This window comes from Merops nubicus, unplaced genomic scaffold (genome assembly GCF_000691845.1).
Source record: "Merops nubicus isolate BGI_N331 unplaced genomic scaffold, ASM69184v1 scaffold90, whole genome shotgun sequence".
NCBI lineage: Eukaryota > Metazoa > Chordata > Aves > Coraciiformes > Meropidae > Merops > Merops nubicus.
This window is the reverse complement of record NW_008583305.1, coordinates 16,280-43,275: the sequence shown is the minus strand read 5'-3', so window position 1 is coordinate 43,275 and position 26,996 is coordinate 16,280. Positions and strand designations below refer to the sequence as shown.

At 39.6% G+C, this 26,996-nt stretch overlaps 1 protein-coding gene across 1 annotated transcript in view; it reads left to right on the top strand.

Annotated features, from left to right (window-relative positions):
• The window catches only part of LOC103772705 (phosphatidylinositol 4-phosphate 5-kinase type-1 beta), a gene marked incomplete at its 3' end in the record, with an annotated part of 69,200 nt that overhangs the window by 29,645 nt on the left and 12,559 nt on the right, over positions 1–26,996 (top strand). The window contains exons 4-11 of the mRNA XM_008940050.1: positions 1,992–2,144; positions 2,914–3,213; positions 17,127–17,338; positions 19,601–19,684; positions 19,786–19,834; positions 20,303–20,387; positions 25,855–26,010; positions 26,768–26,912. Coding sequence (XP_008938298.1) covers positions 1,992–2,144; positions 2,914–3,213; positions 17,127–17,338; positions 19,601–19,684; positions 19,786–19,834; positions 20,303–20,387; positions 25,855–26,010; positions 26,768–26,912 — 1,184 coding nt within the window. The remainder of the gene's footprint in view (positions 1–1,991; positions 2,145–2,913; positions 3,214–17,126; positions 17,339–19,600; positions 19,685–19,785; positions 19,835–20,302; positions 20,388–25,854; positions 26,011–26,767; positions 26,913–26,996) is intronic.

Genomic DNA, 26,996 nt, shown 5'->3' with positions numbered 1-26,996 from the left:
CCTCTTGGTTCTGTGAAATCTGGACCTGTCATGTAGTGGTGGTTATTCAGATTCATGATCTAAAACACTTTACTGTAACAGTGTGCCAACTGATTGTCCAACTGTGGCTGAAGGAGAAGGGAAGTGTGGTAAAAAGAGGAGAAATTGCAGCAACCATACATGAGTTTACACTGTTAACTTGCAGTGACAAAGCCCAAAGATTTATAGTTTTACCATTTCCAGGGAGGTTGAGTGGTAATGCATTGTAGGAGTCAGACCAGGTAACAAGGATAAATACATTTGAACAACTGGTAGAATTAAATTATCAGTGGAAACCTCATGGAGTACTGGCATTTTGCAGGAAAACTTCTTGACCATAAAGTACTTAATTGTCAGGGGCTTGGAGATTTTCTTACTTTGCAGTTTTGAGTGTCATAAGTGTCCAGTCACAATTAGCTTGGCCCTTTGTATAGCAGCACTTGGTGGATAGACTTATTTTACAGGAATGAACTCAACTGTGAAATGACCAATTCACCATGTAGGTTAATATACTTGTGCTTATGCTATACTGTTTTACTGAGCTTTAATGTTTAGGATAATTGGTTTCAAATGCCTACAACAATGACAATTACTCATGAAGCTTTATATATTTTGGCAAGAAAAACACAGGGGTTGCAATACAGCTGCTGATTTGCTCTGAAGGTCTGTGGTGTTACAGATGAGAATTTCTGTTCTATCTGGAGACAGTCGCAACTGTAGGATTAATAAGAAGGGTCTCTCATATTAATTGGAACTGAGTGAATTGGAGAAGCAGTGTGAGAAATAAGATAGCATGGGAAAAGCCTCAGCTTGACCCTGGATAAGAAAATGCTTTAAGGCAGTGGTTTGAGTCCATAGGAAACATGCTTCTTTAGTTCAAGTTCTCACAAACATAAGAAGATGACATACTGAAGACAAATTGCACTCTTAAGAATTAATTCCCTGGTGCTTACAGTACTCAAAATTCACATCCTGTATAATTTTATTTCTTTCAGTGATTAAAGCATTAAAATATTGAACTGTATAGTTAATCTCCAAGTGTGTGAAAATGTTGATATGTAAAAAAGGAAAAGAGTGTGTGAATGAAAGTTTAATGGTATTTTGAACAAACTCCTGAGTTTAATATAAACAGATTTTTCTCTGTTTTTGAGCTTATTGTGTTCTTTCCAGTCTGAATGAAACACGATATATGAGTTAATGGGGATTTAACGAAGAGCATTAGCCTCTTTGTGAGATCTGGTTCCAGTAGTAAGGAATACTTGTTAGTTTTTTTTTCCTTCTTAATGTGCCAGTAATTATTTCTGCATCCCTATGTAAGAGAAAGTGCTTGTCTAAGCATCCAAAATAATGGTCCTCCCAAACTCTTATTTTTCCTACGTATTGGTATTTAGTTCTGTTTCAAGCAGTTTGAAGTCAGAAAACTACATTAACAGTTATATTGATATTAATATTCTCATTGTTTCAATCCCAATTTCACAGAAGAGGACTTGCCTATTTGTCTGTAACAAGAAACCTCTGTTCCCAATGTGTTTGTCTAACGTCTTCCTGTGCCTGCTTCGTAAATGTCTGTGAAAAGCAGACAATTGCAGAGAAAATGTCATCTTAAGGCTTCTGACTCAGGAACTTGCAGTGCTGACTGTGTGGGAATACACTGCACCTCAGCCACTGGCTTCGCTCCAGGGAAAGTTCAGCTGGTGCAGTGGGATGTGAAGAGGGACTGCACGTTCAGCTGCCAGCTGCTCTGCCGTGGCCGTGCAGCGTGTCCTGGGCAGAGCGGTGTGTAACAGCTGCCCTGCCACATCTCAGCCAAGTCAGTGTGACCCAGTTCGTTTTAGCAGAGCTGCTGTAGTTGAGGACCAAAGAATACTCTTTATGATTATTCTGTACCTATTTGAACCTGCAGTTCTCTGTATTAACCTTGTGTTTGAGCAACACGTGCATTGCCAGTGAAAACCAACTTCTGTCTCTTACAGTACTCAATCTGCAGTGAGCCTTTAATTGAATTATCCAACCCGGGTGCCAGTGGGTCCTTATTTTTTGTAACTAGTGATGACGAGTTCATCATCAAAACAGTTCAACACAAAGAGGCTGAGTTTCTTCAGAAGCTCTTGCCAGGTTATTATATGGTAAGTAACCGAAGACTGTATTTTCTTGTATCGTTTCACACTTCTGAAGATTCAGTTTAATTTGTTGTCTTAATCTTGTGACTGAGTATCATTAAGTCATCATTGAGAGCTGAAGTAGGTTTTCCCCTTTTTGCTTTTTCATGGCAAAAACTGAGAGTAATTGTGTTCAGAAGGAGGATTTTTGCTCTCATCTCTCTTATCCTCTCCTAGTTATTTTTTTTTTTCCTGTCGTGGAATTTTGATTATTTCACACTCTTCTGATGGTCAGTTGTGGTTCTGTTACGACCTCACACTCCTGTGGAGACAAGTTGGTCACTTGGCACTAACGCTCAATGTGAAAAGCCTCATGGAGACAGGGCTTCTGCTTTTCAGAATCCAAGTCGGAGTAATGAGAACTACATTTGACCCAAGCCCCTTCCAACAGGTGGAATGCAAAGGTTATTCAGGTCAGAATAAATAAATTAAATCTTCAGTTTTCTTTTACATTTGGCCTAGTCTGCTGACTCATGGGATATAAGAAAGAGAAACCTTGCATAAATGCAGTTACTGCTCTGCTCTTGGCGTGTCTAAGTTACTGGCAGTGTTTATGCTAGCTCTCTGAAATGCAGACCAACAGGGAAAATCAGCTGTTCCAAGAAACTACACTGAATAAGAAAACATTCACAGTTTTCTTGATGTTTGTTAATGTCCTTTGGTATTAAAGAAAACTTTCTTAAGCATAGAATTTTATTGAAAATAAACATGTTTAACAAGCTCTCTTCTCTTTTAGAATCTTAACCAGAATCCAAGGACTCTTCTACCCAAATTTTATGGGCTGTACTGTGTTCAGTCAGGAGGCATTAATATTAGAATTGTTGTGATGAACAATGTTTTGCCACGAGCCTTGAAAATGCATTTCACGTATGACTTGAAAGGCTCCACGTACAAACGGAGAGCATCAAGAAAAGAGAGAGAGAAGCCCAACCCCACATTCAAAGACTTGGATTTCTTGCAAGATATGCACGAAGGGTTATATTTTGACTCGGAAACACACAGTGCACTAATGAAAACACTACAGCGGGATTGTCGAGTGAGTAAAAATTTAGTATTTAAACTTCTGTGTCCGCATCCACTCTAGATTTACCTCAGCAAAACAAAGATCTGGATGTGGCTCTGTGTGTTGTTTAACCTCCACTTCTTTTCCATGCAGTTTAATTTGGAAAACTATGGATGCCAAAGCCTTGATGAAGCCTCTATTTTAGTTAAACTGTTGGGATCTGAGAATCACAGAGTGGAACACCCCAAGCTGGGAGCAATCCATGAGAGTCCAACTCCTGACTCTATACAGGGCAATCTAAAAGTTAAACCTTAGATATATAGGAGTGTTGTCCAAATAATTCTTGAACACAAAACAGGCTTAGGGGCATGACCTCTTCCCTGATGAAATTGTTAAGGGTTTGACCACTGTCTCAATGAAGAACTTTTTCCTAATGTCCAATCTGAATTTCCCCGATGCAGCTTTAAGCCACTCCCTCACACTATCACCAGGCACCAAAGGTCAGCACCACCATTTCTGCTCCCCTTCCTGGGGAAGTTATAGACAGCAATGAGGTCACCCTTCAGTCCTCCTCTCTGTGCTGAACAAACACAGTGTCCTCATCCACTCCTCAGAAGTTATGCCCTCTAGTCCTTTCACCATCTTTGTTGCCATCCTTTGGATGCACTTTAATATTTTTTTATCCTTATTATACTGTGGAGCCCAAAACTGCAGACAGTACTTGAGGTGAGTATAGTGGGACAATCACTTCTTTCAGCCAGTTGACTATACTATGTTTAACACAGCCCAGAGTACAACTGGCCATTTTGGCCACCAGGCACATTGCCAACTCATTGATCTTACTATCGGCATAACCCCCAGATCCGTTTCTGCAGGGTTGTCGCCCTGTTTGTCTGTACATCCAGGATTATACTGATCCATTTGTGAAAAGACAGGTTAATGTAGGAAAGCAGTCCAGTAGAGTTGTTTGGGTTTTTTTGGTCTTGTTCTTGCTTTCCACTGATTTGTAGATTTTAATGATTTTTTTTTTCCTGAGGCGCGATTAGCCCTGTGTTACATATGATAAACTGCATGCAGAGCTGCGAGCTCAGTGCTGCTGTGGTAAGTCTGCCTCTTTGTAAGTTAAAAAGATAGGAAACTGAATGGGGGAGGCACATCTGGTGGCAGCAATCATGCTTCTGGAGCAAAGCAATTCCCTCCTAAGTTGAAAGGTAGCACTTAATGTCCACACGATGTTCTCAAGGCAGGAGAAGGATATCTGCCATTGTCCTTGGAAGACGTTGTCCTTTTACTGTCCTTGTGGACTGGGAGAATTGTTGTAAAATGGATTTTTTTTCTGTAGCAAAGATAAGAAAATGTAAAATGGGAAAAAAGGGAGTTATCCAGCTCTCGGAGTTTTACAAGATTCACAGAGCTTGTGGAAAGAAAAGATTGTTTTTTTCCGAGGGGAATCCTAAGACTTGCATCATAAAACAGCAAGAATGGGTAGACTGAACTCATCACATAGAGTGATCCTGAATCACACAGAGGCATCCTGAATATCAGAGTTTGTTGTTTAGTGCCACCTGTGTGGTGCAAGATGGAAAGCATTGTTTTTGCACATGAATAGTACTTTTTGTTTAATTATCACAGAAGTCTGCAGTGCCTTGTGCTTGGTTTGTAAAGCTGGGTGACCTAATGTTCAGCTGCATATTCAGTGTGAGACATTTCTCTAACACTGCACACTGTTCTTTCTGTAGCCTCTTACAGTGAGTGTTTCCTGAGCTCCTGCCATGTGTCATAATGCAGAAAGCATCAGTATGTCACATCTGGGCATCTGGATGCCCTTTTGTGCATCCCCCCACTGGTTGAAGGTTGCTTACCCAGTCAGAGCCTGGGGGGATCTGTTGTTTAGAAAATAATAAACAGAAGCTAAACATAGGAACTGGACTGAAAAGTAAAAACAAGAATAAGTCATTTGATACTTATGTATAAAGGGGACTTTCACTGGTTCTTTGAGAAGTGTGGGGAAATTCTTACAGCCTGTTATTGGGTGCTGAACCAAACATAAGGTTTTTGAGTGTGCAGTCTTAGATTAACAGCTGTAAAGTTAGTCTGGCGTTCCAAAAGGCCCAGTCAAATCTTGATATTATTAAAAGAAAATAAGAAAACTATCTTTAAATAATCAGTGTGTATTCATAAAGACATACACATACACTATATATGTCTGTATATGTCTCTGTAGATATATATACACGCACACTGGGTTTTATATATATAAAAAAATAAACTTTTTTTTTTCTGTTCAAATAAATCTTACTCTCTGTTGTAAAACAAACAGAGCAAACAGTTATCTTTCACATAGCTGAATGTGCTTGACAAACAAAGTTGGATCTGACTACCTGCCTTGTACTGCTGTATTCAGAAAGAACATAGATACTTAATCCATTTTGTGAGAAGGACATCAGTTTTATTACTGCTTTTTTCTGTCCATATGGTAATTTGGGTAATTATTTCACATGTGTGATAAAGGACCTAGATTTTTAGGGCTTCAAAACTTGTAATTTCTTTTTCCTTTTATGCCAAAGTGGTAAAGTTCATGTAGACACTGGAATTAAAAATCCATTACAGAAAGGAAATTTTTGATCTTGCCAATATTTCAGGACTAAGAAATTACCTTTCATGTTGCTTAAATCTGGATAATTTTTTTGTTGTTCGTATTTGCAGTCAGAATCAGTAAACAATGGGGTTTTTTCCTGCTTCTTTAACATAAACATCCCTGACTGGTAGCCCCTTTCCTCCTTAAGCTCTGTCACTAAGTGCAGAGGCCTGGCAGAACTTGCTGGTTGTAGTAAAGAGGGCGATGGGGACCTGCTGTGATCTGTCTGCTGTCATTGTATCACCTGCTGCATTCATCAATGGCTCCACATTTTCCTTGGTCAGCCTTTTGCTGCTAATAAAGTGGTAGAAGCTCTTCTTTGTGCCCTTGAGATCCCTTGCAAACCTCAACTCTTGCCTGAGCTTTGGCTTCCTTGAAAACAATGGCCATGCATAGATGCTTAGGCAGTGTTTCTCAGCTCCTCCTTTGTAGCCTGTCTGTCCCCTCCCATCCTGCGTGCTGCATTCCCATCCAAGATGCGCCATGGCTTCCTCGCGTGGCTGAGTTGCCTCCTGGTAAATCTCCTCAGCGGACCCAGAACAGAGCTCCCTCCCCAGAGAAAGGTGTCGCTGAGCACAGCAGTGGTGGACTGCTGCTGGAGTGTCAGTTCGTGACTGTCACACCTCCCTGCAGGTCTGATAAGGAGATGTGTGGTCTGTCTGGTTAGAGGAGCTTATTGGCTTGTGGCCATCTGGCCTGGGCTGGTGCCTCCAGTGGCCTCTCCAGATAGAGAGCATTCTCCAGCTCCTGTATCCCCTGCTTGTTCTGCTCACACTCAAGGTGACAGCATCTGAAAGCTCTGCTCACAGGCAGTTTTGCACTTTTTGGACCTTAGCTAAACCAAGGAGTGTAACACTGCAGTGTTCCTAAAGAGTATGTAGTAGATGCAGTGCACACAACTGAAAATTTGAACTAGCTTTCAGTTTCTAGGCTATTGCTGAAACTTATTATAGCTATTCTGTCCCTGGCAGCAGGCACTATCATAGTTACTGGAGTGGGTGGCAGCAGGAGGGAGGGAGACAGGGGCCACATTACAGGCAAACTATGCTAAAAATAAATAGTATCACTTGCCTGAATAGCTTTTCTAAAAATCTTTCCTTTGAAGTCTCACTTCAGAATGCTTTAATTTATAAGGTCATCATGCTGGTATCTTGTACAATGGTAAAAAGTGTGGGTATTGGAAGGTAGCTTCAATAGCTGTGATTTATTTTTAGTAATCCTGCTGTTAGCTGCTCTGATCATTGCATAAAGTTATGCGTTACTAAAGAATAGAGCAGACTTTCCAATTTCCAAATAAAATTAGCCTTATAAATACTAAAAGAAACTGTTCTGCTCATGAATGAGTCCAAAAAGCTTTAGGGGACATAAGCAAGTACTAAGTAAAACCAAAGTCATTAAAGACAATGTAAAGTATGTTTAGAGATGTCTTGTCTTTTCTTCAAGGTGCAGATAATCAAGTTCCACACCAAACTCAGCTGCTGTTGTGTTTCATTATAAACAACTAATCCTGCAGAATTTATTTTGTGGGCGGGGCGGAGGGGAATTTTTATGTGGCACAAAGGATAAGCTGTGGCACTGAGTGAAGTGTTAGGTACAGGTAACATTAGCACAACTCTATATGAGAAAGGATAGGAGTAAATTAGAAGTATTTTATTATTCATTGTTGATATGGAAAATATGGAATTTAAATAAAGCTAGGCATCCATTATTACTTCTTTGATGTTTACTGGAGCTCTTCAGCCATTTAATAAATACAACTTAACTCTTTTCTGGGCAAAAAGCACAGAGAAGACACCAAGGGCATGTCCCACCTGACAGCCTACATCAATGGACAACAGAAGAGCTATAGATGTCATCTATCTGGACTTCTGCAAGGCCTTTAACACGGTCCCCCACAACATCCTTCTCTCTGTATTGGAGTGATACAGATTTGGTGGGTGGACTATTTGGTGAATGAGGAACTGGTTGGATGGTTACATCCAGAGGGTAGTCGTCAACAGGTCAATATCCAGATGGAGACAAGTGACAAGTGGTGTCCCTCAGGGGTCTGTACTGGGACTAGTGCTGTTTAATATCTTCATCAATGACAGACACAGTGGGATCGAGTGAACCGTCATCAAGTTTGAAAGGTATAACATGCTGACTTGTGTGGTTGACATGCCAGAAGGACAAGATGCCATCCAGAGGGACCTGGACAAGCTTGAGAAGTGGGCCTGTGTGAACCTCAGGAGATTCAAGGCCAAATGCAGTGTCCTGCATCTGGGTCAGGGCAACCCGTAGTATCAGTACAGGCTGGCTAATGACATGACTGAGAGCAGCCCTGCAGAGAAAGACGTGGAGGTACTGATGGAGAAAAGCTGGACGTGAGGTGGCAGTGTGTGCCCACAGCCCAGAAAGCCAAGCATGTCCTGGGCAGCATCAAAAGAAATGTGGCCAGCAGGTCAAGGGAGGTGATTCTGATGCTTTGCTCTGGTGATACCCCACCTGGAGTACTGTCCCCAGCTCTGGAGTCCTCGGCACAAGGACTCCAGAACTATTGGAGCAGGTCCAGAGGAGGGCCATGAAGATGATCAGAGGGCTGGAATACCTCATCCGAGGACAGACTGAGAGAATTAGGGTTGGTCAGCCTGGAGAAGAGAAGGCTCCAGAGAGACCTTCTGCCGTTTCAGTACTTAAAGGGGGCCTATAGGAAAGATGGAGAGAGTATTTTTAGCAGGGCCTGTTGTGACAGGACAAGGGGTAATGGTTTTAAACTAAAAGAAGGTAGATTTGGACTAGATATAAGGAAGACAGTTTTTACATTGAGGGTGATGAGACACTGAAGAGGTTGTTCGGAGAGGTCGTAGATGCTCTGTTCCTCAAAACATTGCAGGTCAGGCTGGTTGGGGCTCTGAGCAGTCTGATGTAGCTGAAGATGTCCCTGCTCACTGCAGTGTTTTGAACTGTGTGCCCTTTAGAGGTCCACCTCAAAGCACTCTATGATTCTGACACCCATTCTCTAGTACAATGTATTCACAGTCCAAATACACAGGTAACAAGTTTGTTGTTTGATCATCCCATGTTACAAATGAAAGTAGATTTTTGTAGTAGTATGTATCAAAAATTACTGTAGGAAAGGTACACCAGCACATCTCATCAGAATATGGTGCAGTGGTTTGATTAGGAAAACACTCATAATAATCTTTCCTGTAATCCTTTAAAGTACAGAACTGATAGCTGTTTATTAAAGGGAAAAAAAATGTGGAAGTCTCTTCTAAAACTGACAGTGTCATGGTTATAGAGAGATATTATACTAAAAACTGTTTCTCATCTAGTTACCTAACGAAGTATGTTAATATAACTTTAAACAAGAAACATCAATTTCAGAACAGATAATCACAGGAATTCTGTATTTGTAAATCCTTGCTTCACTCACTCGTACAGATACAGTATGTTCTTGAAGGTCAACTAGTCATATGCAGGATTTTGGGGCATTCTATTAAAAATAGCCTGATTCAGTTTTTCCCTTTCCGTCTGCTACTGAATCCAAGAGAAAAAATTGAAAAGATCTAAAAGGAGGATTGCATGTAAATGCAGTTAGCTCTATTAACTGGACAAATGGGGAAAAGTTTTCTAAGTATTATTCCTCTCTTGCTTTTAATGTCTACTTGGTAAGATATTTACCTTTATGCACTCAAATAACCTCTTTCTGTCAGTGGTCAATTTCCTGTATTTCTCCCTCCTCATTTATCTATCATGAAATTTGTGATAAAATTTCCCAGTGAAATTCCAGAGACATGATATTCTAAAAACTCAAGATTTATTCCCCACCTATGTAAAAAAGTAGGGGAAAAGTGAGCCAGAGTTTATAAGAGCACTAGTGGTCTTCATTTATTACTTAAGGATGACTTTTTTCTTAATGAAATGTATTTAAGAGCTGGCACACAAACTCAAATCTATTTCTTGTCAGTTAACGCTGTGATCTTCGGGATCCTGTGACATCTGTAACTTTTAAAACTACATTAACAAATGTTATTTTACACAAATGGACAGGGCAACTTACTGTAAAACTATGGAATTTTGTCTTGCAGTAAGTTAATCAGATTTTCTGTTTCAATAGGAAGAGTATTCTTTGAGCCATCAGTTGAAGTGCTAATGACCCATAAGTAGGCAAAGTATGTATTTTTTATGGTTTCTTGCTGTGATCTCTTCCAGATTTGGTAAGCTGCAAAACAAAGTGTCTTCTTCACTCCATAAAAACTACTGTGAAGAAGTGAGATTAAAATAAGCTTTACTGATTCCTTCTTCCCCTCTTTCCTTAAGGCATGAAGAACTTAATGCACGTGAAGTAACCAAAACCTTTCCTGACAGATGAAGATTGTCTCAGTCTTGTTCCGTCTGTGGCAGAACACTTAATTTTTATAGAGTATTTTTGCATTAGAAAAGCCGGAGAATGATTAGATCCCTCACAGGAGTACTGTCAGATGATTTAGCTAAAATCTTCACACTATGTGGGGGATTAAAGTTTGTGGATGTTATTTTTTGCCTAGTGGTCAGAGCAGGAGTTCAAGTCATAGGGTGTTTTCTTTCTCATTGCTTAAAATTTTTCAAGACAGGAAGGACAAAGTGCATTGCTAAGACTTTTTAAGAGTAGAAATAAAAATCAAACAACATAATTCAGGTTTTTGTATTATGGGATTTCCTGACAGTTTTAAATGGAAATTGAGCCTATTTATTCCCAAGTAGCACTTTACCAGAATTATTTTTATTTCTTTTGATGCAACACTGTTGCAGTTTCAGTTTTGTTTCTTTCCTTTTTTCAGATGTTCAGTAGTAATGGAGGTGGTCCTGTTGCTGGAAAAGCAGAAGGCATAGTTTGGTCAGGATGATCTCTACATTTATAAGAATTTCATGCAAGTGTCAAGGGTTGTTCTAAACAAAATGTATGGTTACCCCAGTTTTCATTTGTAAGTTAACATTAGAACAACAAATATACTGATACCTGTACTGGAAAATATCTGTTATGAAAGCAATGATAATTAATCCAGTTGTGGTCATGCAGTTTTTAAGAACAATAAAATATTTTCAGGATGTTTTTACTAGTGAGAATTGGATGACTTTTTAGAGTCTGCGTTTCTCTTTGGCTATATTAGGAAAGAACACTATGCATTTTTCTAAGGAAATTACATTTCAGAAGTGGCGTTAATGGCCTGACTGAAAAAGAAGCCTGTAAAGACCAGGAAATTCAAAGCTGAAGGCCAAAGACCCAAAGTGGGTCATATCTAATAATTTTCATCTAATAACACCCAGATCTGGGTGTTGTTTTCATCACTGGTGTTTTAGCCAGCCGCTGCAAAAGTCTCAACCTTTACAGCATGAGTGCTTTATCCACTTTGCACAGAAGCAACTGTGATGGATACCCTGTATGACCAAATTTCTTCACTGGATAATTCAAAACCCTTAGTAGTGAGGTGGTTCTGTTGGGTTTCTTGTCTTTTTTTCTACCTTAAAGGACCTACACAGATAATTCTTTAACCCAAATAATTTCAGAGACTGATTCTACAGCATGTCCTTACGAACAGTAGTGTTGGCAAAACTTGAAGGAGTATTGAATTGGAGCATAGGGCAGAAATAATAGGTGGCATGGAGGTGGAGAATGTGCTTAATTTAGATTAACTGTCTCTGTTAAAAATGGTAGTTTGAGGAAAATGGCCACAGAATAATACTGTAGATATCTTCTATTTATATTATCACTTCTATCAACTGAAATTCCAAATTTCTCTTCTGCTTTGGAAATCAGAAATTAGACTGTAATTTTTAGAGGTATTAGTTAACAGTATGTTTCAAGAATTCTGTGGAAATGGGAGGTGACTCCACATATGCTTTGGGTGCATTTTTGATTTATTTTCTTGGGATAGGTTATTTCTGAATCAGACCCATCACCAGGCACTTGACATTTCCACACCTGTTTCTAAGAAATGTTTATTTTGCAGGCTAGTCCTTTATTTTGTATGATTTTTACGTATCTCTTTATGTGGGAGAGTAATTACTGATTCAGTGTAAAATCAGTCCTCCTTCTATTATTTTAGTTCCCATATCCCTTTTCCAAAGTGCTTGTAGGAGAGGAAGTAGTTGCTTGCATGACCATCCTTTTAGTTTTTACATTTCATAAGCTTGTGATTCTTTTGTTTGTTTTGAGCAGTGTTTTTTCCTTGATTCTTTTATGAAAACGACCTGCTGACTTGAGTTGTTTTGCATGGTTAGCAACATGAATGCTGGTATCTCTGTCAGACAGCACACAGATTGGGCTGACTGCATCTAAAATAAAAATGAAATTCCATGGCAGAAGTACTTGCTTTGCTGTATGAGTAACTGGCTGAGATAGTTGAATGTAACCATGTCTAAGATAATTCACAGAATGCTTTAATGTCTGATTAGCTCAGAGGAAAGAAAATCTGATTCAGGGAGTTATTTTTCTGTATTCTAAAGCAAAATATTTTGTGATGCCATTTCATTGGGATTTTCAAGTGGTATTAAAGCACAGTGGTGCTTAAGGCTAGAAGGGGATGAGTGACACTTGCCATCTGGAAGTTGTCAGAGCAGCTACAGCCAGCCTGGCAAACAGTCTGTGGTGACTAAGTGACAACATACTGTTCACAGAATCTGCGTAGATAGGAAAATAACACATACATAAATAAAAACGAGATCACCAATTTAATGTCAAGTTAATGAACAGAATGTTTACATATCATTATCAAATAAAACACTTAAATCATGCTGTGTATTAACAACGAAGAATGTCTTGCTGACATCTCCCAGTGTTGTTGCTAGCAAGGTGCATTTCAGACTGGTTACCTGAGTAGAGTTTCTCTCACTTCAGCTACACAAGGAATGTCTTACTGGGGGCTCAGGTCAATTTCTAGTGATCTCACATGGATGACATCAGGTGTTCTGCAGGGCATTCTCATTTTGTTGCGATTAATATTTTAATACTTTCAATTATTTGAGGATTTTTTCCTAAGATTAGGGTCTCATTTTGGTACCTTCTTAGCAAAAACTTGCTTCTGCTTCTCAAAAGCAGTTCCATCTGAAATCATCAAAGCTGCTTGCAAACAACCCTCAGCCCAGGAAAATGCTTGCACCTTTTTGTGTTCTCATAGGATGCTGCATGTTCAGAAAGAGCCTGACATGCTGCATTCTGTAACTTCTCCGTGGCAAACCAGATTAATTTGTACAACTGTGTGTGCAAAATGTTACTTTCACATTTAAAAATAATAATTGTTTGGTATTTTAAATATTAATGGTGATAAATATGTGGGAACTCTTCAGATAGGTTCAGCTGGAAATCTGACTGACTGCAGTAAAATTTCTGTTTTAATACAGACTGAAGAGTTTGACATAAACTAAGTTTTTGTTGAATGCTAATGCTTGGCATTCTTCCTCGTTACTCTGGTTAATTACTTGTTATCAGAATTTTCCTTAGAAAGAAACAGGAGTAGAACACACTTATATCTGGTCAAAAGGTGTGAGTTTATGTTAAACAGCACCGGTCCCAGTACTGATCCATGAAGAATGCCACTTGTCACTGGTCTCCACTTGGACATCGAGCCACTGACTGCACCTTATTTGAGTTCAGCCATCCACTCAAATTCTTATCCACCGAGTGTTCCGTCCATCAAATCCATGTCTGTACAGTTTGGAGACCAGGATATCGTGCATGACAGTTTTGGATGCTTTGTGCTAGGCAGGTAGATGACATCAGTTTCTTTCCCTTATCCACTGGTGCTGTAACTCCATTATAAAAGGCCACCAAATTTGTCAGGCACAGTTTGTCCTCGGTGAAGCTGTGTTGGCCGCCACCAATCACCTCCTCATTTTCTGTATGCCGTAGCAGAGGCTTCAGGAACATCTACTCCATGATGTTGCCAGCCAGAGGTGAGACTGAGTGGCCTGTAGTTTTTTGGATTGTCCTTTTTTCCTGTTTTGAAAATGGGAGTTATGTTTCCCCTTTTCTAGGCAGCAAAAACTTTACCAGACTGCCATCACTTTTGAGATCTGATGGAAAGCAGCTTGGCAACTTCATATGCCAGTTCTGCAGATGTGTATGGATCTTTTCAGGTCCCATGGACTTGTGCACCTTCCGGTTCTTCAAATGGTCTCAAACCTCATCTTTACTTACAGTGGGCAGATCTTCTTTCTCCCAGTCTGTGCCTTTGCCTTTTGCAGCCTGGGTGGTGTGGCAGGGGGGCCTGCCCGTGGAGAACCAGTAAACCCCAAGCCCTGAATCAGGGTTAACATATGCATGATGTCCACAACCAGGCACTAAAGACCTTCCTCTTGGTTTTCTCTCAAAGCCTGGCCAACCTTGGGTGAAAACCAATTAGGAAATCACCACCAGGTGCCCTGCCTTTAGAATTAACATCATCTGTCCTGCCTCTAAAGTTAACAGTATAAAGGCTGTTTCTGCTTGCAGTGAGTGGGGGGAAGTTTACCTACTTCATGGATGTACTGTGTAGGGTTTGCTGTTGGTGGAAGTGCTGCCTGACAGATCACTACGAGTAGGACTCCCAGTGGCAGTGGGACAACAATTAGGTGTGCCCATGGGGGAGTTTTGGGCAGTTTGGCCATAGGCTGCAGTTTCACTGCAGATTGCCCCTGAATCTAGCTGTCTGTCTCCTTTTCTGCCTCTTTGATGCTATGCATCCTTTTGACTGTCTCCTGCAGCTCAGCCACCTGGGCACACTCCTTTTGCAGGCATATTTGCCATCAATCCCTACTCCAGGAGACAGGCATTTCCCACAGACTGAGGTCTGCATGGCAGCCTCCCCCTTCAGCAGTCATTTGCTCTGCAGCAAGTCCCAACTGTTCTGCCTTGAGGATCAGTTGGGATGAGTGTCTTTCACCTCTTCAGCTGGCAGAACTTCAGCACCCTTCCATGCAAACTGTCGCACCAGACTACGTTGTATAGTACAAGCAGTATGGGTGTAAGTGACAGTGGTGAATTGATGCAGTCAGAAAGATTAATTTTATCACATAAGAGGTTCCTGTGCAAGAAGAAGCAGGACATTGTACCACAGCCTTCCGTGAAGCTACATCCAATCCTAGATGTCAGTTCATAAGTGCAATTAAATCATAATGTGTCTAATGTAATCTAACTCAAAAGGCAGTAAAGAGTAGATTGAAGGTAGAGCTGTCAGCAGTTTAATTTATAAGTGTGATTTCAAAGTGGCAATGCTTTTTCCAAGCCTATCTACTATAACCCTGCATATACAGTGTTGCTGACTGTACTAGTAAGCTAAGTATTTTTAGAGTGGATGAATTGTTTTGGCTTTTCTTAAGCCTACCCAGAACCTACCTTCAGTGCTTAGCAGTAAATATCCACTGCTTGCTTATTTTTAATGAATACATTATACAGTAATTTCTTTTTGAAAAAGTTTGAGTAAAGGGTAGCAATAAGCAAGCAGTGAAGAAAACTCCAGAACTTATTTGTCACCAAAAGTCTGTGCTTTTGTACCTGTTAGACACACTATTTTTGCAGTTCATCATTATGAAACGATAAGTTAGTAGCCACCAACGTTCCCACACAATGCACAGTAAAATTTCTTTATCTTGCTGTGTGGTAATTTAGAATGTGCTTTTTTGTTGTGTCCTGATAACCTGGGTGAGCTCTGTCATCAGGGGATGACATGGAGTACTGAGGGCCATATGTTAGCAGCTTGTTTTGTTTGCACTAACCCACCTCTGTGCAGGATTTTTCTGAGCAAGATCAAAGCCACCATGTCTTCTGAACGTGTCCTTTGTGTCTGGAAACCTGAATGAGGCTGTGCCTTTCTGCACTTAGAGTACAGTGTGCTACGCTTTGTTGCTTCACTTTAAACACTTACAACAGTGCTAAAATTAAGACTCCATGTTCCTGGTGGAAGATACATGCCAGAGTCTGAAAAGAATTCAGCTGTATTGGCTGAATTATTTGGCTTCTACTTAATATAATACATATGTAAGAAATACAGATGGAGTGGAATAGAACTTTCCTACCTCTTTCTCTGTATACTTGAACACTGGAATTAAAATGATCTTTGGGGATGTGCTAAATAGTAGACTCCTTTTACCTCCTCACACAGTTTTTCAGATCACTAGACCTTTCCTGGTGATTACAAACCTCATTTTGGATTTGCAAAATGTGTTGAGTTCACAAGCTATCTCCGTGCTTTGTATAAAAATATTTATATTTTGATAGTCTTCATCAAAATCACATACCTGGAGTTGCTGCTCTTTCTTCATCATCTCTGCAAAGTCACATTTCATCCTTGTTCACGTAAGAAGATGTACTATCGCCTCCTAATCCTGTGCCAGAAATTATCACCATTATTTTAGGGTGTTGTGTACCAAAGCACATCATGAATCATTGCTGAGCTGCATGAGGTGAAGTGGCACAGCATACCTTTTCTTACTGGCACTGGGCTTTCTCCCTCCACTTCGCAGTGCTGTTACATAAGAGATTTAACACAGTTCCTATCTGCTAGCAGTTTGCATATATTATTAGATATGATCACAGCTTTGCATATTGGCTTGAAGTGTATCTCCTTCTAATGGCAGTATGCCAGACTTCATAATGATGTAACCGACTCAAAATTTATGACAGTATATGTGCATGGAAGAAGAGAGGGAATTTGACAGAGGCAAAAATGATTGGTAGATCTAGAAAAGAAGACTGGTTGGTTAAGTCATGCTTCAGAAATAAAACTGCCTTTGCAATTTGAATAGGCCTTATTTAGCTTAATAGAGATGCATGCTTGTTGTATGAAAATCCTATCAGCTGTTAATTAGAGGGTGCAAGCAAATGCCTTTTTTTTTTCACATTTGAAAGTTCTCCAAGAATATTTTCTCAGTTAGGAGGTGGAGAGGAGGTAGAAAGTAGTCTAAGCAAGAGGGGACTTTAAAAATGTCAATAGTTTATAAGTATATGGTTTATAAGTATATTATAAATTTAATTGATTTATTGCTATAAATAAAAAAGGTGCTGACTGGACAGATCTTCCTTGACTACAAAATAACATTGGGTTACACTTCAGCTGTGCATCCTTCTTTCCTACTTGTAACATTAACATTGAGCTAATTAGATAACTAGCATTTTGACTTAGCTGAGGTAGTAAAAGATTTCTTGTTTAATTATGATGTCATGAATTTTCCTAACAGGAGAAACTTGTGCTTTGAAGGCCTGTTTTTACTTAGGTTTTCAAGATGCTGCTGTGTAATTCATAACTACTGGAATGAAAAGACTGCGTAGTGTTCTTTTATGTCAGTACATCTATTTTTTCTTTGTTGATAGGTTCTAGAGAGTTTTAAGATTATGGATTACAGTCTGCTACTGGGGATCCACATACTGAACAGTAACATGAAGGAAAAAGAAGGAGAGAATTCTCAGAGTGCATCAGATGCAAAACGTATGGGAGGGCAGAAGGTTCTGTATTCCACAGCCATGGAGTCCATTCAGGGCCCTGGGAAGTCAGGGGACTCGGTCTCCACAGAGACAGCAAACACGTAAGTGCCATTACCTGCTCTTAAGGTTACTATGAAAATTTGCATATTCTGTTTCTTCAGTCTGTGTCACTTGGTATCAAGAGGCAAAACCTAGGTCTGCACAAGTGCATTCATTTATAAAAGAGATGCTATGAGATGGCTATTACAAGACTCCCAGGTATAATCTCATTTTAATTGGAAGGAGACTGATAAGCTATAAGGAAAAACTATTTATTAACATCGACATGGATATTCCTACAGTGGCTATTTTAATCTCAAATTAGTATATTCTGTACATAGAATTGTGTCATCAACCACTGAAGTGCACTTGTAACCCTGTATGATGCTTTACTCATTTTTTTCAGTCCAGCGAAAGCTGCAGTAGAAATTTAAGTATCTATATGACAGTTATTTTAACTTTTCCTTTGAAATACATTAAGTGGTAATGAGTGCATTACGTTCACCATTCTTATTCTGTATAATCAGACCTTCATTATAATGAGGGTTTAGTTTCCAATTAAGGATTTACTTTTCTCCTGGTTCTCAAGGGAGCTGTCTAGGTAAACACAACTAATGATGCAGAGACATGTGCTTAAACCTACAGCAAACGAAGGGAAGAATTATAATGTTTCGCATTATCTTTTAGCATGGAGAACTTCCAGGTGTTCGGAGCGCTAGAATATAAATTGGAGATTAATTTCACCCTAGTTTTAACAGCATTACTCACGCTCCCTCAGAAGATGGTGAATGCTCTTCTGTGGTGGTAGAGGTGTTGCACTGGCAGTTTTGGGGGATGTTGGTTTTGTTTTGCTTTTATTTTTTAACTAAAAGTCAAAGCTGATTATAGAGGTCATCCAAGAAAGTCCTTGTGGTTGTTATGTCTGGAAACCTACCCTGGGTTCCCACGTCACTTGAGATAATGCAGTGCTGCCCAGACCCTGAGCAGTGTAATACCATTGCTGAAAGCCTGCTGCAGCAGTTGCGTCCTCCCTTGACCCCTTGTACCATCCTGTCTCTGGTAGTGCAGCAAAACTCACTGAGGTGGATGAAAATAAGCCTAGGTCTTACAAAAAAGACCCCTAGGTCAGTCTTCTGCTCTGGCTCACTGAGGCCGTACCAGCATGAGGATGAGCATGGACACTCATCAGCAATAACTGCTGCTTGTACTGGATTGAATTTACAGTCATAGCTTGGAGGAAAAGTTGACAGAATATAGTTTTGTTAACCACTTAACACTTCAGAATGTCTGATCATTTAATTGGACTGCAGTTTACAGTAAGAGGGCTTTACAATAATGTAAACTCCACTTGTTATTACATGGTTTCTTTTGTGCTTAGAATAATAACAAAGTTTCCCCTTTTTCCCCTCTATGCCCTGGAAAAACCCAGCAGCTGAGTAGATGGCTGCCCTGTTTTGTTGAGGGAAGGGACTACTATGCATAAGTGTCAGGATGGGGAATATGCCCTCAACTCTGTCTTTGATAGGTATTTAGGGTGTGTATTATTTGTTTCTAAAACTGTTAAAAAATATTTGGAAGTATTGCGTGTGTTGCATCTTCCATATCCTTTTCTGGTTTCCTTTTGGGTCCGTCAATGTCAACAGAAGCTGGCAAACGGAAAATTTTATTTCTGTTTCTGTCTCTAAAAACAATGGATCCTTTTTTTTTTTTTTTTTTGAGGTGATGGAATAGGAATAGAGATTCTTAGGATGAGTACCTTGTTCTTTAAGGTCATGGCTGAGTAAATACTCTGAACCAAGTGGAGATTCAGGTAGTCAGGCTTCTCAGCTTGATAGAGTTACTTTCTCTCTCACTAATCTGTCTGTAAAGAAATTTTGGAAAAGCACATTCTTAATTTTTAGTGATAAATATACAAAACAACCATTTCAGACTTGGAGCAGTGTGCAGGCTCTTTACAGTTTCTTTACATGTGATGAATAAAGTGGCAAAATTGTCCTTTAGCTAGGTGAAATTATTTATTTTCCTTAGTAATAAACTGGTGTATACTTTTTTCCAATCTTCAGATCATTTAAATACTTGCAATTCTATCTAAAAGTTACACTAAAATACTTTTTCTTTGTAATGGATTTTTACCACTGGATCCCAGATAATTTAGATTTGCTCTTCAAAATCAGTTGTATGTTAAAGGACCCGCATTTGTCTGACTGCACATCTAGCTTTAAAGTTGTGGCTATTTCATTTGGTTTCCAAGTAGGTAGAGTTCACCTGCAAGATGGTCGTGAGAGGTGTTTTTAATCTAACTACATTTTTGTTGTTTCTTTCAGAATGGGAGGTATTCCAGCTAAAAGCCATAAAGGAGAAAAGCTGCTTCTATTCATGGGTATTATCGATATTCTCCAGTCATATAGGTAAGTTGAATGTCAAGTTTTTGTTGAACAAGCTATTCTGAAATTACTTACAAATGTGAAAAATTTATAAAGCAGTTCTGACTTTGTTTTTATATGCTTAGGCTAATGAAGAAGCTGGAACATTCTTGGAAAGCTCTTGTTTATGATGGGGTAAGTAGATTTTACTATTTTTTTTAACCATCACCATATGGTTTTGGCTGTTGCTGAAATCTTTTAGGTCCTTTTCCTAGTCCATTCTCTGATTTTATTTGTTAGTCTTCCAAAAAGCAACTAAAATGATAGCTTTTCCTTATAAATTACACAAGACGATTGAAATTTACCAGGACATTGATGAATCTGTAACTGAAAAATGTACCTAATGTGAAGAAAAGCATTTCAGATGCCGGGAAGATTTTCCAGAACACAGCTGTATAATTAATAACTTGTAATTTCATGAATGTAATATCTAAGAAAATTTCTTGAAAAATTACCCTTTAAAAAGGAAAAACTTGTTAGGATTCACTTGAGTGTGCCTGAAACACATGGTGCAGTTTATGTGAGGTGTCCAGCCTCTTTCTTGGCAATTTACTTGTGACTTACTTATGGGAAAAGTGATTGAGACCTTTTTCAATCTTGTAGGACACTGTTTCAGTTCACCGACCAAGTTTTTATGCAGACAGATTTTTAAAGTTTATGAGTACAAGAGTTTTCAAGAAAGTTCAAGGTAAGAAAATTGTGACTTTTACTCTTCTAGATATTTTTTATAATTAGTGTGTTATAACACTCCTTTCTTGGCAATAAAAGAATCCTTTCATCAACATCACATAGCACTTGCATTGCCTGCAGTTGAGTTTCTCCACTGGAGCTAAAGGGATTCTACTCTAATGATAAAATTACAGAGAATTATTTGTTTGGGGTTTTTTTGTCTCATCAGGGGCATCTGAAGGTGAGATCTGTTCCCTTATATTAGCATTGATATAAATTTCTTGATCTAAATGATGTGTCCGGTCCTGCATCTGTTAGTAATACCCCCACTGATTTTAATTTATTTAATTTGCAGAAATAAAGATTGTTTACATACCACCTCCAGTGTGTTTGAAAAGATAGCCATTCTTTGATATGGATTTTTTCTGTGCTTTATCAGGGAAAAAAATCAGAAGTTTGGTATTAATCATGTATTTTGTCTTTGTCACTATCGCCTGTTTCTAGTTTTTCCTTCCATTTCTCCTTTCTTAATCTTTTGATCCATTCTCCCAAGGGTAAGATACATGTATTAGCTACTCACAGGGTGTGGTGGCTTGACCCTGGCTAGACACCAGGTGCCCTTCAAGCCCCTCTATCACTCCTCCTCAGCTGGATAGGAGGATAAAAATATAACAAAAGGCTAATGGGTTGTGATAAGGACAGGGAGAGATCTCTCACCAATTACCAGTCACAGGCAAAACAGGCTTCACTCAGGGAAATTAATATAATTAATTACCACTTAAATCAGAGTAGGATAATGAGAAATAAAACCAAGTATTGAAACACCTTTCCCTGCTTCTCTCTGCTTCCCAGTCTCAGCTTCACTCCCAGATTCTCTACTTCCCCTCCCACAGCAGCATAGAGAGACATGGAGTGGGAGTTGCATTTGGTTCATCATATGTTGTCTTTGTCACTTGTTCCTCCTCATGCTCTTCCCTGGCACATGTGGGGTCTCTCACACGGGAGACAGTGCTCCATAAAGGTCCTTACCACGTGCTGCAGTTCTCACAAACCGCTCCAGTGTGGGTCCTTTTTACGGGCTTCTATCTCCACAGGTCCTGACCAGAACCTGCTCTAGGGCAGTCTTTCCTTGAGGTCACAGCTTCCTTCAGGGCACAGCCACCTGCTCCAGCTCGGGGTCTTCCACAGGCTGCAGGTGGATATCTGTTCCATAGTTAACCTTCATGGGCTGTAGTGGGACAGCCTGCCTCACCATGGTCTTCACCACAGGCTGCAGAGGAATCTCTGCTCCAGCACCTGGAGCACCTCTTCCCCTTCCTTCTGCACTGACCCGGGTGTCTGCAGAGGTGTTTCTGTCACATATTCTCACTCCTCTCTCCCAGCTGCTGTTGTGCAGCACTTTTTTCCACTTCTTAAATCTGTTAGCAGAGAGACGATACCACCATTGCTGATGGGCTCAGCCTTGGCCATGAGTGGGCCTCTCTTGGAGCCAGCTGGCATTGGCTCTGTCAGATATGGGGGAAGCTTCTAGCAGCTTCTTGTAGAAGCCACCCCTGTAAGATCCCTCACTACATAACTTTGCTGTGCAAACCCAATACACAGGGGAAAGGAAAAAAGCCAAGAAAATGCACCCATCACTACAGGAGAACATTGCTGCAGTGAGTTGCCCAAAGACTTAAGTCTTGCAACAATAATTTAACTATTAATTGTCACTTCTCTCAAATAAAATAAATTCATTTCTATGACTAAAATTAGACCCCTGGAACTGTAGATCCTCCTAAGGCATTGGAGATGGAGAGTAAATTGATTTTTTGTAGGTGAGTTCTTCCTGTGTGTTGTGGTTTAACCCTGATGGGCAGCTAAGCCCTGTACAGATGATCACTCACTCACCCCTCCTCACTTCCAGTGGGATCCGGGAGAGAACTGGAAGGGTAAAAGTAAGAAAAATCTTTGGTTAGATAAAGAAAGTTTAATAGGGAAAACAGAAGTTGCATTTGCAGGCAAAGCAAAGTAAGGAGTTCATCCACCACACATCAGCAGAGCTCCAGGAAAGCAGGGCTCCATCATGTGTGATAATTACTTGGGAATACAAACGACATAACTATGAAGTTTTTCCCCCTTGCTCCCATTTATCCCAGCTTTTATTGCTCGGCATAACATCATGTGGTCTGGGATATCCCTCTGATCAGTTGGGGTCAGTTGTCCCAGATGTGTCGCCTCACAACTTCCCTGTGTGCCCCCTGTCCACTCACTGGTGGGGCAGTGTGAGAAGCCAAAAAGGCCTTGATGATGTATAAACACTGCCCAGCAGTAACCAAAACCTTGGTGTGCTATCAGTGCTGTTTGGGTTACAATCCAAGACATAGCACCACAGAGCTACTGTGAAGAGAACTAACTCTGTTCCAGCCAAAACCACCACACTCTACTTTCCAAACTGTCCAAACATTGCAGTAACTTCCATATAGGCATATGAAATTAGATTTCAGCAAAAATATTGCAGAAATAGCCGTTATGTTTTGTTTCTTGGTTCCAAACTGAAAAGAAGAAATTAATGTTGCCTTAGTCCCATGGAGTGAGCAGTATAGATATTTTATCATAGTCTGGGCACATCTATGAAGCAAAACAGAATCTGCATGTATTAAGGATCAGATTTATTTTCATATTTGCTGCATTTAGCCCAACTTTGAAAATTAAAATTAGCGACCATTCAAGCATATACATCATGAACATAAGTTCATATCTTCCTTGAATTATGGTTCCTGCAGGTGTGATAAATACATTCTTATTACAGATTTATTTTATATTTTTTTTAAATATCAAAATGTAAAGACTCATCTTACAGGCTTTTTCCATCAGAAGTTCAGATCAGGTTTTATTTTACCTAGAATTTCTACCATTGGAAGTCATTTTCAATTTCTACCATTTTCAGACTGTACTGGCCAGCTGGCCATGTTGTGACAGCTATTCATGAAAATAAGAATTATGGGCAGTCAGGTAATGTTAATGAATGGATGGATAACGCCCCTGTGAGTTGGTCGTGCTACTGAAAGGGAACTCAGTCTGAAATATCACAAGTGCAAAGAGGGATGGTGATGACTGCCAAGGTGCATTCAGTCTGTGTACAGTAAGGAAGGCTGTAGGCAAGAGCTGATAAATATATCATCAAGGAAAGGATGAGTGCCTGGAGGGGTTTACTGTGGCCCAGACTGCTCTTTGGGAAAAAGCTGTTCTAAGCAATGAGGGTTTTTTCAACAGTTTTGGCAAGTGGTGTAAAACCTTATTACAAGACATACAGATCAGCTGGTTTAAATAGTATGCATCCATACTAACTTTTTTCTTTACTGCCAAATTATTTTTTAAATCTGTGGAGATGCTGAAATTGCACTGTTTTGTTTTTTTCCATCAAGAGAATGGACGTTTCTGCTTAGCCTCTGGGAAACAGAGTTTTGTGAATTTCAAGGCTTTTTATAAAGCTGTCCTTGACAATAAATATAAATCGACTGGCTAGAACTGCGTAGTTTATAGAGGAACTTACACTCTAAGGTGGATCCTACTTAGCAGTTTGATAATCCTACTCATGGAACAGTGTTTGTTTTGAAGTTGAATGTCAAAACACGGAATGGACACTTGGCTCAAATACTACAGAAGGACTATTGAGGATATGGCATTGTATCAAAATGATAAGAAAGTATTTTGTAGATACATGTTTGAGCGGTGTTATGCTGATCTCTTAACATTGCCATTAGTTATCTGGAGTGGGAAACAAGTCTATCTAGATAGAGGTAGAGCAAAATAAAACTGAAGCGTAGAACTAAACAAGATTTAAGTGAAACAAGAATGAATACAAATACTAGCACAAATTAACAGCTTAAGGTGTTAAATATTAAGTCCTTCAGAAAAGAATGATTAATATAAACATAGAAGAATCTGACATAATATGACAAAATGTGAAGCAAATTGAATGGAAAGGAAGAAGGAGCCTCCTGAGTCTCAGATCTCTTAAACTCCAGAATAATTTTGCCGCAGGACTGATGGGAACTCTGTTGCCTGAGACAATACTTGAAGAAACTCCTCTGCTGTGGTAGAGAGTAAGCAGTAGACAAGTTGATATATCTGTCTGTTGGACAAAATAAATATCTTCTGCAGCTATATACTTTTCTTGAACATTTGCATCTTTTTTCATTTCTTTCTGACTGCTAAATTTATGTCAGCAGATGATAGAACCCATTCTGTATTTGAAAACTACAATGTACAGTTAAGGACATTATGCCTATTTTTCTCTCTAATCTTAATTTGTCTGTCTCATTTTTCCAAGCTATTAACCTGTCTTAATATTTCACTCATACTGATCTACTCTGTGTATAAGGCTATTACTCTACTTTTATACAAAGTAATGGTTCAAATGCATTATCATTCTTACATAACATAAAGAATCAGGAGTGTTCCTCCCTCCAAGAACATAGTTTCTAAACTTTGAGTTAGGCATTTCAGTTTAAACTCTTAAGCCCTGTTGTGTATGCATGATTCTTTTCCTAGTGCACAAAATAAGCCTCCATAAAGGACAATAAAATCATGATAAACAGATTCAGCCTTGGGCAGAGGCTAACTCAGCAGCTATCTGCTATGTTATCTTTTAACAATATCCTGGAGCTGTGCATCTGATTCTCTTCTTTAGTTTCTAGCCAAGTGCCTTGGATGCTTTTAATTTTAATTCTGTAGTAGAGCACAGCATGACCTATGTCAGTGCGTCTGAAGTAACCTTGCAGCCAGCTGTGGAGGTCAGCAGCTGGCAATAGGAAAACACGTAAGTAAACAGGCTGGAGAAGAACTACAGATGGGGGCCGTTGTTCAGTATTAGTGGCAATGGTTAGATCCTAGAGTTTCACCCAAAGTGCCATTGTAAGTAGGCAAGCCCTGGTAAGAATTATGAAGGTGATGCTCATACCTGAGTGTACAAGCCATCAACATTTTGGAAGTGTTTATTTTACCTAAAGAATATGTTTGACACATGTCACTGAAGTGGAAATTTTGCAGTAGCACATCCATCATTACATAGCAGTAGTTCTCAGCTCAAGGAAATGATCATTACTCATGATCATTGCTACAAATGTCTTTTCAGTTTTCCTCACTTCTGAGTTTTTCTTCTGTATCATTCTGTCTCTGATTATGCAGGCTGATGCACCATAGGACATTTGTGCCTTAGTGATGTCAAAGTTGGTTAACTGACTTGTTTTGTTTTGTTTTTAAAATCACCAGTATGTTTTGTAAAGTATGAGCAGTAAGAAACCCCAGAAAAAAGCAGAAGTACTTCACTCGTAGTTTAAACAACAATGCCTTTGGCACTAGTTTTAATATCATATTTGTATCTGGATATGTTGTCTGTATTCAGAAACTCTAGCCTTATAGATGGCTTGCTTTTCAATATGCTGTTAGGGATGTGCAGGGAGATGGCATCATTCAACACCTATGTTCATTTGGTAATGCAGCTTTGAAGTCTTCACCTTCAAAGAAAAGGTGCAATTCCATCACAGCCCTAAAGGCAGCATCACAAGAAATAGTGTGTGCCGTCAGCCAGGAGTGGAAGGATGAAAAGCATGGCATTCTTGCCGAAGGACAAAGCTACGCCAGCCTTGATGAAGAAGGTAATGTCTTTCAAGGCAACAGCCTAAACACTGTTGTTAAGGGAATTTAGTATAAGCTCCAGAAGCCCTACAACTAGAGAGCTTCCAGTCTAGCTATCTTTCAAAACTTTCAAATCAGGTTCTTCTCACGAAGGGAATTGTTAGTCATATTTGGCAGAATGGACCTTCCAGGAGCAAGAAGTCACAATCAAGGTTGTTATGACGTTAATCTTTGGCATTTCAGGGGTTCCTAAGAAAAATTATCCAGCCTGGGTAGCAGATTAAGACCAGAGCAAGTGCTATTCTTTTCCCTGACTTTTAAACAAGCATGTCACATGAAGTGGTTTTGCAGCTCAGTTTATTGTTCCCAATGTCTTTTTGAAGAGATACAGACTTTGCCCCTTTCAGAGCTCACCTGCAGCCAGGCTCAGAGGAGAACAAGCCATCTAATCCCATCTGAAAACTGGGCTCTGGTATTATAAGACCATTCCCAGAACCTAAAAGAGTTCAACAGATATTCTTACCACTGTGTAATATTTGATCTTAGGGTTGCTCTGCATTCTGCTGAAGCCACTGTCTAGCAGCTGAAATTTGCCCGGTAGCACAAAAGAGCATGGGTATGGATGCATGAATTTTACAAGCTCATCAATACAAGTATATTAGAAAGCTTCAAGAAGCTGTTGAGCGCACTTTGTGGTTCCATAGAGTTGCAAAAAGATTCTTGGATTTGATCTGAAATGAAATTTGCTGATGTCGTTCTTTATTTTGGTGTATGCAGTACTAGGTTCACGCCACCGGCCAGATCTAGTGCCAAGCACTACATCTCTGTTTGAAGCAGCTTCCTTGGCAACCACAATTTCTTCTTCTTCCTTGAATGCAGATGAGCCTTATCAACGTGATCAACCTATGCTCTATTCTAGCAGGTAAAGGCTGTGTGTCGGGTAGAGGATTCCCCACTGTTTTGCTAAAATTCTGACAGTGTGCAATGGACGGGGACTCTGTGAAAG